Consider the following 18,196-nt stretch of genomic DNA (forward strand, 5'->3'; position numbering starts at 1 on the left):
GGTAGATGTCAGACAGAAACGCCCTCTTTCAGATTTCGGCAGCATGTAAACAATGAACCCACATGACAGCGTGCTCCGCGCATGCGCACAGACCGCCACTTCAAAGGAGTCACGATCCGCTCGGCTTCAGCAGCAAAGCGATGGAGATTATTTTGAACAAACACAAATCTCTCTGCGGGATCAAACCTCTTTTTTTAAAATATAAATGCTAACACTTCTGATGGGCTTGTCTCTGAGGTTCAAAGCTCCCACCTGCCATCAATCAGTGAATAAATGGCTGAGAGAGGAGCTTCAGAGCCCTGATTTTAGGTCATTTTCACGTTTGTAACTATGACAAACACACAAGATGACGCCAGAAGGGGAGTTAATATTCATGCCCAACACAGGAGAGGGGAAAACAGATGCTGCCTGCAGATTTAAATGTGTTTTACCAACTGATTCATCCACTCAGAGCCGAAAATAAAAGAGAAACCTTACCTCCCTGCAAACACGAGTCTTATATTCAAACTTTCTCATCACAGGCAGGGATTTACTAAAAGTAGAACATGGATTAAATTAAGGATTTATAACAGATAAGATGCTTTTTCTTGCTGTGGCTGATCATATAGGAACATCAATTTTTAAGCCCTATTTAAAAAAAAAACAAGCATAATATTTAACCAGCATTAAATACATCAAGATGAAATCATGTTGCTCAAAAATGATAATTTATTACATTTGATTTGATTAGTTTACAAAAACAGCTCATGAACTTCAAGTTATATTAAATGTGTTTCAGTTTAACAAATTCCAGCTTTTAGGAAGCTTTACCTAAAGAGGTTTTTTAGATTTTTATGAAATAAAAACAGCTTTTTATGGAAAAAGACGCAGATTGCCCGCCACATTGTAGCTCAATAGTTGTAAAACCGACAGAGCTGCAGCCTGTCAGCTGGCTGTGGCAGCCATCTTGAATTGGGTTGATGAAAGTTTGCTAACAGACAAACAAACAGACTGAGGCAGTTACATCATCAGTGACCTTTAATAAAAAGTTTCACCTGTTTCGGTGCGGCAGGTGGGTGTTTAAAAGTCGCAGTTTCAAATAAGCTAACATTCTTCCATCATCCTGTTCCTGCAGCTTAAATTCCAGGCGTTAGATCGGAAACCACAACGTACAGGAGCGCCGACATTCCCCGCTTTCTGCTTGGACTCAGGTTTCAGGTGTCCGACTGCCACCGTCGGCGCCTCGCTGGCGAACAACAAGCGTCCCCGAAACGTCCCAAAGCGTCTGCTGGGATGCTCACTTCAGTCGAGTACGATCTTGTCGCTCGAACTTTAACCGCGCTCAGAAAACAATAAACGCGAATTAAAATAGTCACAGAGTCGTCACGGATGTCTCCAACCCGTCTCAGGTTTGTCTCAGGCATCTCCAACCCATCTCAATTTTGTCTCGAGTGTCTCCGACTCGTCTCAGTTTTTTCTTGAGTGTCTCCTACTTGTCTCAGTTTTGTCCTGGGGATCTCAGACTCGTCTCAGTTTTGTCCCGGGCGTCTCCAACTTGTCTCAGTTTTGTCCCGGGTGTCTCCAACCTGTCTCAGTTTTGTCTCCGACCCCTCTCAGCCATCTCAGGAGCAGTAGAGCTGCGCTGTGACACCTGCATGCGGGCGCTCCTGTGACAGAAAACATGTCCGGGTCTAAAAACAACCTGGATGATAAATAAAAAACATTCATAAAAGCAGTCAGTAAACCTGGGTACGAGGTACGATGTGCAGATCGGAGCTTCTAAACCCCCTGACACCACAAACAGTTTGGTTTAAAAAACAAACAAACAAACAAAAAGATGCTAAACGCAGAATAAACAACAAACAACCACCAACATAAAGTGCCCTTTATTGGGAAAATGAAGATTTGTTCTTCGCAAAAGACAGAAAACAAAACTTAATTTTAAAGAAAATATATTTGTTGCGTTTGTCCGTTTGTGGTCAGAAGCACTGCAGCGACGCTTCGACCGCGCCTCCATCTTGGATGCTTTTAAGGCGGAGTGACGGTGATTGACAGGTGACAGGTTGGGTTAAACCACTTTGATTCGTGGGGGAATCAGATTCTTCAGATTCAGAGTAATAAAACCGAACAGACTACTGGTTTTAAGTTTAGGTTTTTGGTCTTGGAAGGTTTCAAACATGCTGTAACTATTTTAGACACAGACGTTATTTTTCAATAGACTTTAAAAAAATAAAAATTCCCCCCCTTTTGAGGAACAGAAAATTTGTTTTTAAAAATGGAACGAACAGTTTTCTACAGATTTGAGCCACCGACTCGCCTCAGGAATCGCAGCCTGATGCTTATTGTTCGTAATGTTTCCAAAGGGACGCCGCTTCAAAAGGTTTGAACCGTCACTTTAAGCGAATGCCTGGCTCTGTTTTGCAAATAAACCACTACGAAACGGAATCCTTGTTACTTTTCATACGAACAAGAAGACTTTATTTAAAAAGACATTTAAAAGTTGGGGAAAAAAAACAAACTTTTCTCGTCAAACGCAACAAAACAGTCACAGAGAAGTGGAGCGACGCCTTCCACGGTTCGGTTTGTTATCGATTGTTTTGGTTTCCCCGCACGGTGACACTTTGCCTTTTTCTGATGTATTAGAAAAAAAAAAACAGAGAGGAGAAACTGTGGAGCTTACTCAGCTGCTGCGGCGCTCAGCCTTCGTAACAGACCGTGAAGAGGAGCAGGATTCAAAGAGCTCCCCCTCCCTCCACCTGCAGCACCTCCATCATCATCAGACCAACATGTGGGGGGTGGGGGGGGTGGAGGCAGGCGCTCTCCTCTCCATCACATCAGACACATCAAAGTGGCTCCTGGATCCCTGAGGAGGAGAACAGGATGGGAAGGAGGGAGGAGACGTGACAGGAGACACGTTAAAATTCAAGGAAAGCAGATTTGTGCAAATGTAACCTGCAGGAGTTTCCGGTTATGCAAGCGAATAAGCTTCCTGATTTAAAAAAAAAGCAACTGGAATATTAAAAATGGTACGCTAAATAATTAAATGATTACTCAGCTGTTTTATAACCTTTGATAACTGTAGCAAAGGATTAAAAAAATAAAGTCAAAATGATCCTGGAAAGGTCTGCTGACACCTGCTGACAGGAATATTTCCTCCTCTGCTGCACATAAAACAACCAAACTCAACTTTTCTCTTTAATTTATCCCTTTTTTCCCTCTAATCATCTCACCTGAGGCTGATTTTATCTCTGTTACCTAAACACAACGTTTTGGCAACTAATTAAAATAAATCTGCCTGATTTTGGGGCCATCTACGTTCTCAAAACTTCAGATTAATCTTTTTTTTCCCCTCTTAGCCATTAAAAAAAAAGATTAAATATGAGTTTGCACAATAGTTAATTAGATGAAGTTCTCAAAACTGGATTACTGAGTTTAATCTTAATTGGATCTAAAGTAAATAACGTTTATTAGTTTTGCAGCTGCCCTTTCAATTCGTCCTAATTTTTATTTCCAGGGTTCGGCTTCAAATCAATTTGAAATACGACCCCCGACGATGCCCTTTTACTCCAAATAAAACTCTGAAATCCCACCAATCAATCACCTGCTCGACATCTGGTCAACACATCAGAGATTTTAAGCCTTCTATATTATTACATCCTTTTTATTTATTAGAAAAATCTCCTTTTTGAGAGCGACCCGGCCAAGAAGGCGACACATTTCAAGCGTTTAACGGCTGATTTAACTCCTTAAATGAGCCTAAAATGCAACAAGTTCAACACATAATCTGAAGAAATAAACACAAATATACTGAAAATGCTAATCTAGGTCAATTTAAGACACTAATGCAATCAAACGGGGCCACTAACTCACTTTGCATCGTGTTTTAGCTCAAAATTATTGCCACAAAACTTGAACTAGACGTGCAACCTTACTGTGAACATTACAGTTCGATCATTTTTAGAATTAGTGATAAAAAAAATTGAATATTTGCACAAAACTAGAGGAATGGCAAAGTGCCTGTATGATCTTAGCAGGAATAGGATTAAATTTTCTTCTCCCTTTTTTAAAAAAAACTCGCACAAACATTTGAAGGCAACATTTCTCTTCCTTCAGGATGATTTTACATTTTATTAGACGGTGGGTGATCTGCACCTTAAATTTAAAAGTAAACTTTGAATTGTTTAAATTCACGTGGTTTTGTTGCATCGGTGTGAAGGTATTTTGTGATTAAATCTCAGTTTGAGCAGCCACGTTTACCCGAGGTGAAGGAATTCAACATTCAGGGGCGGCGATCCGCCGACAACCAGAGGAAAGAAAACAACGAGACACGTTTCAAACTCAGGTTTTTATTAAGTCAGTACAAGGAAATAAAACTGAAGACGGACATCTTCATCTCCTCCAGAGTTAAACTCTTCTCCGTCTGTGTCGTGGGCCGAGGGGAGGGGGGAGAGAAAAAAAAACCCTCTCCATTTTTTCCCCCCAGAGTTGCGGCGTTCTTCTTTCGGATTCGACGGGAGAAAAAAAATCGCTTCACAAGAACTACAACCCGGGAAAAAAACGTTTCACCAAATATATTATTGTAAAAGCAACAAATAATCTATAACATACACTCAGATTATCACACTCAAATTTAACTGAACTTTTAATTTGTCTTTACCGACAGCTGCTGCCGATGGTAGAAGAAGAGCAGTCAGAACTGCTCCACCGCTAAATTACAGAGGAAACATCGCGACGACTACATTTTATTACGTTTTGTAGCAAAAATAACTCTTTCTGGTCTGAACTGGTGGAAAAGAAAAAGAAGAAGGAGGGAACTGACTGACCGCATGCGCCTCGGTTACGTTACGGATTTAATATTCAACGCGATGCTTCAAAGTGGAGCAAATAACACAAAAAGTGAATCATATATAGTTATATATATCCACCTTTTATTTTCTTTATTCTTCGGTCTTCTCTCTTCAGCTCGGCGGTCGTCTCGGAGGCTCCGACTTCCTTCGGGGAGATTCTTCGGTTGCACTGTCCTCTCGCGCCCACCCAGAGATCTGCACGTTTAGGCGGCTGCTCCCACCTTCCTCAGAGGCTCCGCGGGGGCAGCGGTGGTCGGGCCGGGAGTTAGAGAGCGTCCCGTCAGTACCGCGGTGGGAGGAAGGGTCTTTTTGGAGGGAACATCGGACCCCTTCCTCTAAAACCTGGCCGCTTGCATCTTAACCTCGGGTCGGGGCCCTGGAACCGAGGGAAAGGCGGGCGAGGGGGCCCTCTTATGGGCGGGTGGAGTGCTGGGTGAGGGGGGCGAAGTGGCGGCCTCAGACCGGGATGGCGGATTTCACGAGGCGGTCGCCTCGGCGTGAAGTTCATAGGACGAGGAGGAGGGCTGTGCTGCTGAAAGTCACGGGGAAAGAAGTGGTCCCCCGAGGGCGAGAGTGGGGGACTGAGGTGCCCCCGGGGTCTTGCGTAAGGGTGCGGGGGGCTCCCGGGTCTGAAATAGGCGTCGTTTGGGGGGTAGTAGGGATCATCGTGACAAAAGTGGGCGTCGCGCTCTCTGGGCTCGTCGTGGTAATGCAGGTCGTTTGGGTGAGGGCGGTGCGGGTCGCGGAACGAATCGTCAGGACGCAGCGACGACGTGTGCTGGTGGTCATGAACCACCATCCCGCTGATGGCGCTGCCCCTGCTGCTGCCGAACACGCCCGCTGCGTTCGAGCTGGGAATCGGCTCCTGCTCCGGGAGGCTCATCATACCGCTCGGGGGTGGAGGGAAATCAAACGCAGTCGGAGGGGGCGGCAGCTTTGGGACAGGAGGAAGGGCGTTTTTAAAGAAGGAAGGGGCCGCGGTGGGCCCCTGGTTTGAGGCCAACTCTTGTGGTTTCTGTGTTTGCTCTGTTTGGTACGGATAAAGTCCCGATGTGTTGTTTTCTCTGACCCCTCCAGACACTAACACGTTGTAGCCACCAAGCTGCTGAGCGCCCCCCTCTGGGTAACCATCACCAAACCAACTCCGCTCATTCCCTCCTTTAAAGCCCTCAATAGTCTGTGTGCCACCGGCACCGCCTGGAGCGCCGAGTCCAGGTCCAGGCCCCCCCGTCTGCGCAGGATAATGGGCAGCAGGTGCAGTAATCCCAGCCTCCGATGAGTCCTGTTTGCCGTACGGGAATGAGTGGAAGACCTGCCCGTTCTGAGCCACACTTGGCTGGGAGTGAGTCTGAAGGGGATTGTTGGGAATCTGCTGTTTGCTGTTCTCAAATAACACAGAAGCTGCTTTGACAGCTTCACCGGCAGCTAACGGATTTATGCTAGCGGCGAAAGGGACCACCGCCGGCTTGTCCATGATCTCGTCTTGAGTTGGGGTCCCTCCTCCTTCGTCCCTAACCGGGGTCCCATCTTGGTTGTCTGCGACAGCCGCTGGGCTGAAATGTTCTGCTTCGGGTGCCGGGTTTGTTGAAAAACTCAAGTCAAACGCACTAAAGACCTGGTTTCCCCGCAGAAAGTTGTGGATTTTAGACTCCAGACTTACAGAGGAGAAAGACTGCTCTGTTTCTGTAGCCAGGTCCATATCTCTGTGAAGAGCCTGGACCAGAGCGGAGGCTTTGTTGGACGTTTCAGGGGCTGCTGGAGCGCCGGAGCTCTGCTGCACGGCAGAGTCTGACGAAGGAGGCGCGGGTGCATCACGAGAGGGAGACCCGCTCTGAGAGGGACCTTCGGATGAAGAGGTGGATAAGGGAGAGGGGGTATTATTGCTGGCAGTGGGGCCATCTGGGCCAACATCCGGTGACAGGTGAGAAGTGATGCCTAAATATAAAAAACAAAACACACAACAGTGTTTAAAGCAGGTGTGCTGCTTTTATTGTCAAATCTCCAGCAACCATATCGCTTCAAAACCATTAAAAGAACCCACATAATCACCTTTAAGGCTGCTTTGACCCTGAACTTTGGACAGAGCGCTGAGGAGGTCTGCAGGATTCATATCCACCTTGGAGAGGAAGTTAATTAAAGAACTGGCGTCCTGTAGGGCCAAAGGAGCAGCAGGTTTGGGCTTCACACAGGAAGTAGTGGGCGCAGCTGTAGGAGGACTCTCTGTCACCAGCCCTGCAAGATAAAACCAGACCGTCATGTATCCTGTGACTCCAACAGGATCCCAGCAAATCTCTCAAGGCTCGTTACAAAGACATCAGGGCTACGAGGTAAGGATTACCCTAAAAACAGCAACAGGAACTCACCTGTGTTCTTCTTGACTGGGTTGATGCTGTTGAGGATGGAGCCAATCTTGTCAATGTCCACGCTTCCCATGGCAGCCGAAGGGACGGCGGCTCGAGGGACAACCGGCTCCGTCGCTACAGAGGGTTTCATTTTTGCAGAAACGGGAGCGGCCTCCTCCGGTACACGCAGAGGTTTGGTCGACTCCTCAACTGAAACGAAAAGCAGAAAAGTTCAGATGCAGGTAAGTCAGGCGGATAATTTGTCAGTGAATATCTGCTCACCTATGATTCCGCCGCCGTCCATTTCCTCCTCAGAGAGCTCCATGTCCTCCACCTGACGATTGTCATTTTCTCCGAGAGCGTCTGTGCGTTTGGGCGAGCCTCCCGGCGAGGACAGAGGGCTGGGGGCCGGCGGCTCGGTGTCATCGTCCATAGCAGAGCCGTCGAGCTCCGGATCGGGATCGGCCAGCTCCATGCCGTGAAACGGGGACTCGGAGCCGGTTGGAGAAGGTGCGTCCGCAGAGGGCGAGGGGATGGGCGAGTCGTCCAGGTCTGGCACGGAGGACTTCAGGGCGTCCAGTTTACGTTTGAGGTGGGACACCCGGTTTGCAAATGTTTGGTAAGCCTGAGGAGGAGACAAAGTTCAGCTTCTGAGTCACACCACAAACCTGAAAATGCCCCAAATCAAACCTTCCAAGCTGAATAAAAACCATAAAACACTCGTGCCGTGTCAGAAATGTTCACTCACTCGCTCACTGTGTCGCGCTCACATGATTAAGTATTCTCATCAGATGTCAAACACCTGCAGGACGTCTAACCTGACATGATGGACATCCTTTCACCGGTTTTGGCCGAGAAAACGTAATCAACACTGACATAAAATTCATTTACCCATATTTATCACTCTTTTTTAACACCTTTCAATCGTAACGAAACAAGAACCTTCGATATGCTAAAGTTATGAATTATCATCATCAGCAAAACACTTTTTTTGTACAGATCAGTTAATTTTAAAGTTGGAGTGTGTGCGTAAATATTAAAAACAAGCAACACAACATTTTAACGGAAGAAACGTGGCTCACTTTACAGATTTAGGATCAACAGCCTCGATTAGCGGCGGCTCCGGCCCCAGTGCATTATGGTCCATTTTTCCACTGACGTAGCGTACAACGTCTGCGTACTACCACTGAACCACATGAGCAGCTTCTAAAGAGCCATATCGTGGCTGAAAAGCCACAGGTAAAATTTCAAACAGCACTACAAAATGGCAGACTCCGGACGTAGTGCGCTTCATAATGAGCGGAGGATCTGAACACACGGGTGCGTCAAACGCAGGAATCTGTTTCTGAAAATGTCCAAAATTCAACAATTTGAAAATCATGCAAATCCTAAATCAGACTGAAAATAATTCAAATTTCAAACAGGATATGTTTAAATCCTGATGTGTGTTTGAAGAATTTTAACAAGTTTTGTTTTGTTGTACCGAACGTTTTAGTTATTTTTGTATATTTTTAGTTTTTAGTTGTTTTAGATGGAAAAAATTACCTTATATTTACATTAAGGTACTAACAGTCTTGACTCTATAAGTCTTCTCTTTACTCAAACATCTACTGCAGGTAAGATGCTGACTGCTCGTAAATATTCTACAAAAAACCCACCTTCAAAAAAAAGTCTGAACGACTCCTTTAATCTCCCTGGAGCTGAAGGAAATTAACTTAGACACATGAAGTGACTCACGTTTGCGACAATCTTGACCTCTTTGTACTGCATCTCATAGAAGATATCCGCGTTGCTGAGCGCTTCCAGGAGCGGGGGGCCGGTTTTGGACTGCTGCTCGTAGAACCTGATGAATTCCTGCAGCTGAGCGCTCCCCTCCTCAAAGTCCCTGGAGAACTTCTTTCCCCCCGCCTTATCTGCAAGAGTCGAGCGTGTGGGCATGAGCTCCAAAGGATTCGCGAGAAAACCGAAATCGAGACCATTCAACGGCGAAAGGACGACCTAGTTAGGCACCTTTGAGTTTCTTGAGAGCATCCGAGCTGAAGATGTCGACCCTCATAGCAGCCAGCTGTTTCTCTCGGATATCAACCTCCTCCAGAGATCTCTTGTACTTGGACAGCTGTTCGATTAGAGACTGCGGCTAAAAGCACAAAAGGGGTTCAGTCGACACAAAACTTGGTAAATGGCAGCATTGCAGGTAAGTCGGGGTTCATTTAAATCCTTACCACAAACTCAGCCACAATCTTGGACCGCAGATCTGCTTTAGACTCAACTGGAGCTTTAAAAACACAAGAATCAGCAAATCATATAAAACAGTAACAATGTTAGTGAGCATCAAAGTATGACAGACTTAACATCTAAATACCACACGTTTCTAAAAAATAAACCCCGGAGACGGAGAACAGAGCTGTAAACCTTGAATGATGACGCTAAATGGAGTTAAAAATGACAAGAATAAGAACGGCACTCACTTTTCTGCTCCACAGGCGTCTCAGGGGGGGACTCTTCTTTAGCTAAAGTATTCCTGAGCTCAGTAATGAGTGTCCCTGAATACACATCCCTGTCCTCCCAGATGGACAGAATCCTCTCCACTGATTTAATCATTTTGGGGTCTCCTTCGGTGCTAAAAAATGTAAAAAAAAAAAAAAAAAAAAATCAGGGAAATTAGTCTTTATTTATGCACAAAACATGTCTTTAAATGAAACAAATCCAGGTAATTATTCAAGCTGATTTCACTCATAAACTTTAGAGATGTTCAGGAGATTATGTAAACAATATGGCTCAACTTTAGCCCACAGCTGTAGTTTAAACACACAAAGCAGGTGATTTTATGCTGGAAAAGGCTCTCTTATTGTATGAAACTCTTATTGTATGGATGAGGTGTAGGGAGGGGAGTCTGTCCTGAGCGCTCAGGAGACAGCTGTAAAAAAACAGGATTTGAAAGCTCGTACAAAGTTTGCTGTTTCCTCTCGATGCTTCAAAATATCAAGTAGTGACTGGAAAGTATCGTATAATATGCTGAAAGATTCTCAATAACGTAAAACCAAAAAGGTGTTTTAAAGGAACTGGATGGAAAATCTGTGCAAAAAGTCTAAAATTAAAGCTTCCCATCCTCAAATATCCCAACTCCAGATCTTCTCCATCCATATTTCAGGACTGTGGCCCCTCCATCAAACCATAAGTCTGCTTACTTGACCAGTAGGAAGGCGTCTTGTAGCACCTCGGCGAATGCCGTCCGGTAAACGATGGCGTTTTTCCTTTTGCAGTTTTGAATGACGTCGTTGGCGACGTAAAGGAGGTTGAGCCTGTGGGAGGCGTTAGCTGTGGAGGAGAAAAAGACAAATGTGGAGTCCAAATAACCAAACAGGATGTTGTCCCTTTAGACAGTTTTTAAACTATTTCTATGAGCCTTATTGGTACCAATTAATATTTGTTATCAAACCCACCCATCACCGCCTTAAACCCCATAAGAAATAATAATAAACACGTCTAAAAAAGGCTAAACAATCTCATTTTCTGATTTAATACTAATATAAGCAAACTGTTTAAAAGGGAAAGTAAATATAGGATATAAAGCTAAGATGTTAATCTTTTAAACTGCAAAAATAATTAATCCCTTTAAATAAATAAACTCAATCACTGACAGAATATGTGCAGCCAATCAGCAGCTTTCAGAACAGCAGCTTGTTTTTGGATCACACATCGTGTCATTACGAGTATTTTTGTTTTAGTCCCAACATTAAATCGATGTTTTCAGGCCCGCTCAGGCTCCCAACAATATTAGAAACTGTTACAGAAGATGAATTAATCCAGAACTACAAAGAGATGCTAAACAAAACAACTGAACGATGCAAGTTTACAGGAAACCGATGATCTGGAAGCAAGAATAAAAACAATAACTACAACAACGAGACGACATCTTATTAGACGTCAGAACTTTTATTTTAATCAAAGCTAAATAAATCCCACGTTCGATGGTTGTATCAGCCACTACAAACGGCAGCATGAATCTGGTTTTAGCCTAATTAATTTACAGCGATTATTTATTACGTGCAGTAATGAGTTTTGGGTCGTTGTTCTTTGTCAAATCTCTTACATGACTCTTCATACGACCACGTTAGGATAGGTAACCTTTGTGTACTACTGTTTTAAAGTACTTCTTGTAAGTTTTGATGTGACTCAATAAGAAGAGTACCACCAACGGTACATAATACTCATAATAATACTCCCATAATCAAAATCTAAATCATTAATTCCTTCACACAACTATCATGAATACAAGTGACCGGAGTTGGAGCACAGACGAGATTTTCACAAAGGGTTCGCCTGTGACCTTGACCTTTGACCTTGAAATCAGCAGGGATCATCCTTTACCTATGAGGTGTCCAGCTGTGCGGTTTAATATTCCTACGTTACACGGCTGCAGAGTTAGAGCACAGACAAAGTTTTCACAAAAAGGTCACCAGTAAGCTTGACCTTTGACCACATGTCCTTGAAATTAATAGGGATCATCCTTGCCCTATGAGGTGTCCAGCTGTGAGGTTTACGATTGTTACGTTACATGGCTGTAGAGTTAGAGCACGGACAATAAACTGTCCACAGAGGGACAGACAGTTGGACGGAAGGACAGCGTCATACAACCAGTCTTATGATGGACGTTTAAAACATTAAAAAGTTTTCTACGGTCAGAGCATTAACTGCAGCTGCTGTTTGTTTAATTTCACAGATTGGAAAGACTTTATTGTTTCCCGGGATGAAGGGATGAATTTTGGCAGAACGATGATTTCTGGGACCAACAGAACAAAGTGTCTCTAGGAGACCGTTTTCCGTCAAAAGATGCAGCACACGCTGCCGTCAGCAGAACCAGAGAACCAACGTGAACCAAAGCCACCTGAGCTAACCCAGACAAATTAACGTTCTTCATATAAATCACGACAGACATAAAATAAAAACCCATTTAGGCCTTTTGGAAAACTAATATCATCAACATCAGCGGCTAATCTGATATAAAAAGGACGTTTTTTTGTACTGATCGCAAAAAATACACAAAACATGAGAAGTAAACAACACAGGTGTAGTTTAGCTCCTGCTGTAAAAATCTTCACAGTTTAAAAAGAAAGTAAAAAATTACAGGAGAGATCTAAAGGAAATGAGTGATTTTAAAAAACAGCGGGGGCGTAATGTCACATGATGAGGGCAAATCCACAACGAATTTTACATTTTATCAGGTAAACATGAAGACGTGAATCAGAAACATTTCCTGTAAAACGTTACAACCTTCCTAATATACCACTACTATCCATCTGTATAAGATCAATATTTATAAAGGAAATTGCCTGATGCCAAATAAAGTCAAAGCTTAACTCACTTCCTGGGTTTTTATCCCGTGACCTTGATGCTTGACAAACAAAATGGCTTCAAAAGGAGCAACATAGAGGCCTGTTACACCAAAGGATGATTACAAAGAAGTTACAATCTTTTACAGAATAAAATGCAAAAAAAGGAAGAATATCTATCGTTCAGATCTGAGGCGACATATCGATGAAAATGAGCGCAAAAAGAACGACTTTAAAAGTTGATATTCCAACGTTTCACGTTGTTTATTTAATATTATTGGCATTATATCATAGGTGTTCATTAAATACTGATTTGTTAACCAATTATAGATTCATTAACATGTAAAATTTCTAAAATTGTGAAATAAACTTATAATATTAATGATGGTATTAAAGAAAATTAATGGGAAATAAAGAGTTGTGCAAACTGTTTAGCTTTTGTTCCTAAAAGACGACCTGAATAATTATCAATCAGTGATTAATTACCAGACTGAGTCATTACTTTATGGATTTAAGTGTTTGTTTCCTCTTCATCCTCTTCCTCACAGACTTTCAGCTAACACTAATGGAAACCTGGACAGATTTCTTGCAGACCTGAGCATCTAATCGACCGGCGGGAAGAAATGAATCCGTTTAACAGCTGGGCTGTCGATGTCACTGCAGGGATTATAAACCTCCGTCCTGAAGTGTGGTTAAAGATATTATTCACACAAACAAAACGGGAAGTTTAGACAACACACAGGCAGTCGAAGGCAGCTAGAAAACCACATCAGGCCAAAAATCAACCATCATGAAGAAAACGGTGTTGTTCAGTCGTGAACCCTGAATGTCATCCTGGAGGAGAAGTAAGAACCTAATGCTGTCGATCGTTCACAGAACGGAGTCGTCGATAAAAGCCGGGATCAGTAAGTTCTGACCTCGTTTACTAACTAAACCTCTAAAATAAAAATAAAAAACACTTTTCTACATTATTTTTGGCAGATGATGTGACACGAGCTCGAGCAAAACGACAACAATGCAATCAAGACGACGGAAATTTAGATTTTTAACTGAAAAACTTCACCTATTTTTAATAAATAAACATACAATCATAATAAAGAAGGATAAAACTCAACTAACGATCTGTTCTCAGTCATTCTTACACTCATTAGGAGGCAAGGCACAAACACCCAAAACAGAGAAAATAACAGCTTCCTAAATGGTCTCTTGCTCACTAATGAAGATTTTACGAAGACATGAACTCATAAATCAAACAATTTCTTCAATTAAATGTCTGTCGTTCTCAAATCTCATCTTAAGAGACGCAGCAGAAAATATAGTAGTTTAAAATCAAAACTATTAACTTGTTAATACATCTTCATCCTTTCCTTGATGCCTACAGATAACGTAAATCAAAACATTAAATAAACAAAGTATCTTCTGTTGATGTGAAGTAAACTTAATGCATTTACCAAATGGAATCTGAGGCGACTGAATGTTAAAACATTTAATATACCAAAGATAAAAAACGTTTGACAGGCACGAAAACTACTTTTGAGACAATAAGGTGATCCGTGAGGAGCTTCTAGCTGAAAACTCATTATATCTCGGAATACGTTTGTCCCTAAAAAGATTTGGGAAAACGAGACAAGAGGAGGACAAATGAAGACTTTAAAAGGGAACAATGCATGTTTTTCTGCCATGTTGGTCCATCCCTTGAGTTTTGTTGCCATTTTTACGCCGGAATGATTCAAAAGTTCAGTTTATTGTCTTTTACTGAGGATAAAAATCATTAAAATGAACAGATACAAGGACTCAGACATGCATAATTACTGAAGATGTCCTTAAAAAGTCGTTCGTTTGGGAAGCAAAAATGTACTAAAGATAGCGTATTGTGTGCATATGGAAATTTACTTTATCACAGAAGATAAAAGCAGAATTTCAACAATATTACTTTACGTGTTGTATTTAAAGGTGTGTTTATTTTGTTGTGTTTTTGATGTTTACATCACAAATATCCGGTTCAATGAAAGCTAATGATTTAAGCAGTGGATCCTGTTATTCCAGCAGTAAGTTCAGGTGGTAAAGATGCCTACCTTTCCTCAAACACTTCATCCAGTGTCGCACGATGAGGCTGTGGTACTTCTTGTTGTCGATGCACCACGTTGATAGTCCTTGAATGGAGTCCATCGTGTTCGAGACATTTCGAAACTTCTTGTCCAGAGTTGACTCCAAGGACGTGCCCGAAGCGGCTCCTGCTCCCGCTGCCATGTCCGCAGGAGCTTTGTTTTTTATTTATTTTGTTTTTTTGTTTGTTTCACTTTATCATTCCAAAATATAGTTCTCCCGAGGGCAGCTCGCTTAGCTTAGCATGGTTAGCTTAACGCTACAGACAGCATCGCGTCCCGCAGCCGCTCGGCTCCCCGCGGTAATCTTACGCAGAAATAACCTTCGGCTCGGCTGGTTCCGATTTATTTTTCCGTGCATGGAAATGACCCAGAGTGAGACCGGAGACCCACAGGTAATTGGTGTTATTATTTGCCACTTATGGTTAAAACTTAGCGCCTCACGACATCCTGGTGAGGGAGATAAACATTTCCGCAAACACGACGCGATTGTGGCGCCACCTGGCGGAGCGGAGTGTAATGACAACTCTGCCCTGTACACAGCGCCATCTGCTGGCTGAGTCACAAAAAATAAAAATAAAATAAAATCAGTGTGTGAATGCTGTAATGAATGACTTAGCTGAAATTTGCTGGGGAAGTTGTTAAAAAGCCAAAAGTAGCAAAAAGCTAGCTCGAAGCTAATAGTAGTAAAAGGTTGGTTAAAAGTTAGGAGTGGCAAGAGGCTAGGTAAAAGCTAAAACTAGTATAAGGCAGGGGTGGAAATTAAAAATTGTGTGATTTATTCCTGTCATCATGGACAACAAGTCCTGTGAATTTCGAGACATTTGTTCTTCTTTTGCCAAAGTTACCAGGGGGGAACCAAATATTTCAGCCGTCTGAAATAATCGGTTCCCCCTCTAAAACACAGGAGAAAAATAATTTACCAAAAATCCTTAACTGTGTTCATTCCTCTCATCATGGACAACAAGTCCTGTGAATTTGGAGACATTTGTTGTTGTTTTTTTGCAAAAGTTACCAGGGGGAACCAAATATTTCAGTCGTCTGAAATAATCTGTTCCCCCTCTAAAACACAGGACAAAAATAATTTACCAACAACTCCTTACCTGTGTTTATTAGCACATTTTATTTTTAAAAGAATTATGTTTTTTTGTTTTTTTAATGAGAAATATTTGCCCCTNAACTCGAGCACATTACTGCCCCCTATATGTCAGGAGGACAAATAACACCTTTTCTGTTCAAATTGCCAACCCGCCACAGTGGTGTGTGTTGATCAAATTCAAATCAAATTCGCCACTTCAAATATTTACCCGCATTTGGCCGGTGGCGGGTGCTAATTTCCACCCCTGGTATAAGGCTAGCTAACAGAAGCTGAAAGTAGCAAAAGGCTAAATAAAAAGGAGCAGAGCAGTAGCTAAAAAGGGGCAAAAATACTAAATAAAAGTAGCAAAATGCTAGCTCAAAGCTAACAGTAGTAAAAGGCCAGCTAAAACAAGAAGAATGCTGGTTAAAATGTAGCAGAAAAGTACCTAAAGGTACCAAAAAGATAACTAAATGCTAGCTGAAAGTAGCAGAGCAGTAGCTAAAAGTAGTTCAAGTTCAATTTTTTTTAGTTATTTTTACATGGGAGCAAATAATGCTTTAAAAACAAGAGTGCCAAATCAAAAGCAATAGCACATTAATAGCACTTTTACTCAAGGTTTAACAAAAGATAAATAAAATGTAAACTCTTTGTTGCAGCAGATTTAGATTTTCTGTTTTTTAATCTTTAAATGATCCAAACTGAAAAGCCATAAAGCAGATACTTTTAGTCTCAAAACAAGCAAACTGTAAAAGTTGAACTCGTTTCAGAAAATGTGAGCCTGGCGTCAGGAATCTCAATAAGCAGACAGCTAGAGGTTTCATAAATTACTTTATTATTTATTGTATAAAAATATGCATTTATCAAGCAATCTCCAGAAAGAACAAAATGATAAGAAACAAACGGACAAAACAAGATCATTTTCAAACAAACCACTGTGAAATAGATTTACTCTTATTGGCGAAACTCGAAACGGAAACAAAAAAAACGTGCTCTGCTTTGTGCTTACGATAAAAACAAAAACAAATTCAGGAGTCAAAACAGGATGAAGTCTAAGAAAAGTCTGGTTTTCTGTGGCACGCACGGTCATTTCTTTCATTTAATTTCATTTAATAATTGTCCACCTTTGAATAATGTCCTCGTAGGATTAAAAGTCAGACAATCGTAGTGTTTTAGTGATTATAAATAAGGCCGATTGGTGACAAACCAGCACTCTGCGTGGATGAAACCCGACTTAAACCACAGTGATAAAAACCCAAAAGTGCTGTAAAGAAAATTAAATTATGATTAAAAATAGTTTCTCACCTCAAAGATGTTTTTATTGCTTCTTTAACAGTTCAGCACTTACAGTAAACTTAAATCAGGCACAGAAGTTGCTCTCATTCTGGCACGTTTCTGGAGCTTCTCAAGCCTTAATAATTTAAAAAAAAAAAAAGCTAAATTATCTCTTAATTCCTAAACTGTTCCCTATAAAAAGTGTCGGAAGAAGTCGTCACTACAACTTCTTAGACGCTCGCAGGTGTGTAACATTTTTCCTCGCCGTCATCCAAAGTACAGATGCATCACTCGCGCTTAAATACATCGACGTCTTCTCGCTCTTAAAAGCACACGCAAATTCTTAAATTTCAACCCCCCCCTGCCAGAAACAACAATATAGTATTTAGTGAGTATTTCCCACATTTGCTCCCCAAACTCGACGATTGGTGATAATGTTGAAGTAAATCACAAACAGAGCTTGTGTGTGATAGTAAAGGATTCGTTTGGCACGTTTTGGCAGCAGCTACACGTCGACGTACATCCTACGGTCAGTCAGGTACAAAATAAAATCTGTTTTTTTAAATTGTCTTTAACGTTTAAATAATACAGCTCCTCTGTAAAAAAAAAAAAAAAAAAAGACACGGAAAACTTCAGGCTATGCGATAACAGGCTCATCAGCAGATCACACGTTAAAAAAAAATACCACCAAGACTTGATTTTCCCGGATGGGCGGAGCTTACGGGCAGAAGAACACGTTCTTATAAACCACTACGGAGAACACTGGGTTCTTTATGAGAGCCTCCCTTGTTCCATCTTATATAAATATGATTTTAACAACACAGCAGGCTCGAAAAATACATTAAAAAAAAACTTCATAAAATGCCTAAAAAATAGCGATGGTTTCCACTGTAGGTAACTGGAAGATACGATAAATCCCATTTTAAATAATTTACTCATCCTGGCACTTGTTGTTCTCCAATATTAACAATAATAAATCCTACGCTGATACATTTAGGGCTGTTTTATATCCAAAGATACTAAATGCAAGGACTGCTTTAACACATTACATGACAGTGAACTTCCTGCGAACAATCGTAAAAACATAGTGCAATCTCTTATCAGGGCCCAGGCTGGACAGTCGGGGGTTAATAAGTGTCTCTCTGCGCTCCTCCTCCTCCTCCTCCTCCTCCTCCTCCTCCGTTTCAATGTGCCTGGCAGGCTAAACAGACCGGCCTTACTTTATGCTTATGTAATC

The 18,196-nt window shown here is 42.0% G+C and overlaps 1 protein-coding gene across 3 annotated transcripts; it reads right to left on the reverse strand.

The window, feature by feature from the left end:
• Nucleotides 1-690: 690 nt before the first annotated feature.
• Nucleotides 691-15,082, reverse strand: rprd2a (regulation of nuclear pre-mRNA domain containing 2a). Of its 3 annotated transcripts, none has more exons than XR_003039525.2 (12): nt 14,577-15,082; nt 10,357-10,486; nt 9,637-9,788; nt 9,391-9,443; nt 9,179-9,305; nt 8,906-9,081; nt 7,451-7,793; nt 7,190-7,378; nt 6,876-7,058; nt 4,905-6,761; nt 2,660-2,842; nt 691-1,646 (listed from the first exon to the last, which is right to left on the reverse strand). XR_003039525.2 is itself a non-coding variant. In XM_017419699.3 (10 exons), exons 1-10 carry the CDS (start codon nt 14,749-14,751, stop codon nt 5,107-5,109), a joined length of 3,183 nt encoding a protein of 1,060 aa, XP_017275188.1. In that variant the 5' UTR covers nt 14,752-15,082; the 3' UTR covers nt 4,306-5,106. The 3 variants fall into 3 exon arrangements, 1 of the variants encoding a protein (XP_017275188.1); XR_003039526.2 differs by having other exon boundaries at nt 691-1,681; XM_017419699.3 differs by lacking the exons at nt 691-1,646; nt 2,660-2,842 and having other exon boundaries at nt 4,306-6,761.
• Nucleotides 15,083-18,196: the final 3,114 nt, after the last annotated feature.

This window comes from Kryptolebias marmoratus, linkage group LG5 (genome assembly GCF_001649575.2).
Source record: "Kryptolebias marmoratus isolate JLee-2015 linkage group LG5, ASM164957v2, whole genome shotgun sequence".
NCBI classification, from domain to species: domain Eukaryota; kingdom Metazoa; phylum Chordata; class Actinopteri; order Cyprinodontiformes; family Rivulidae; genus Kryptolebias; species Kryptolebias marmoratus.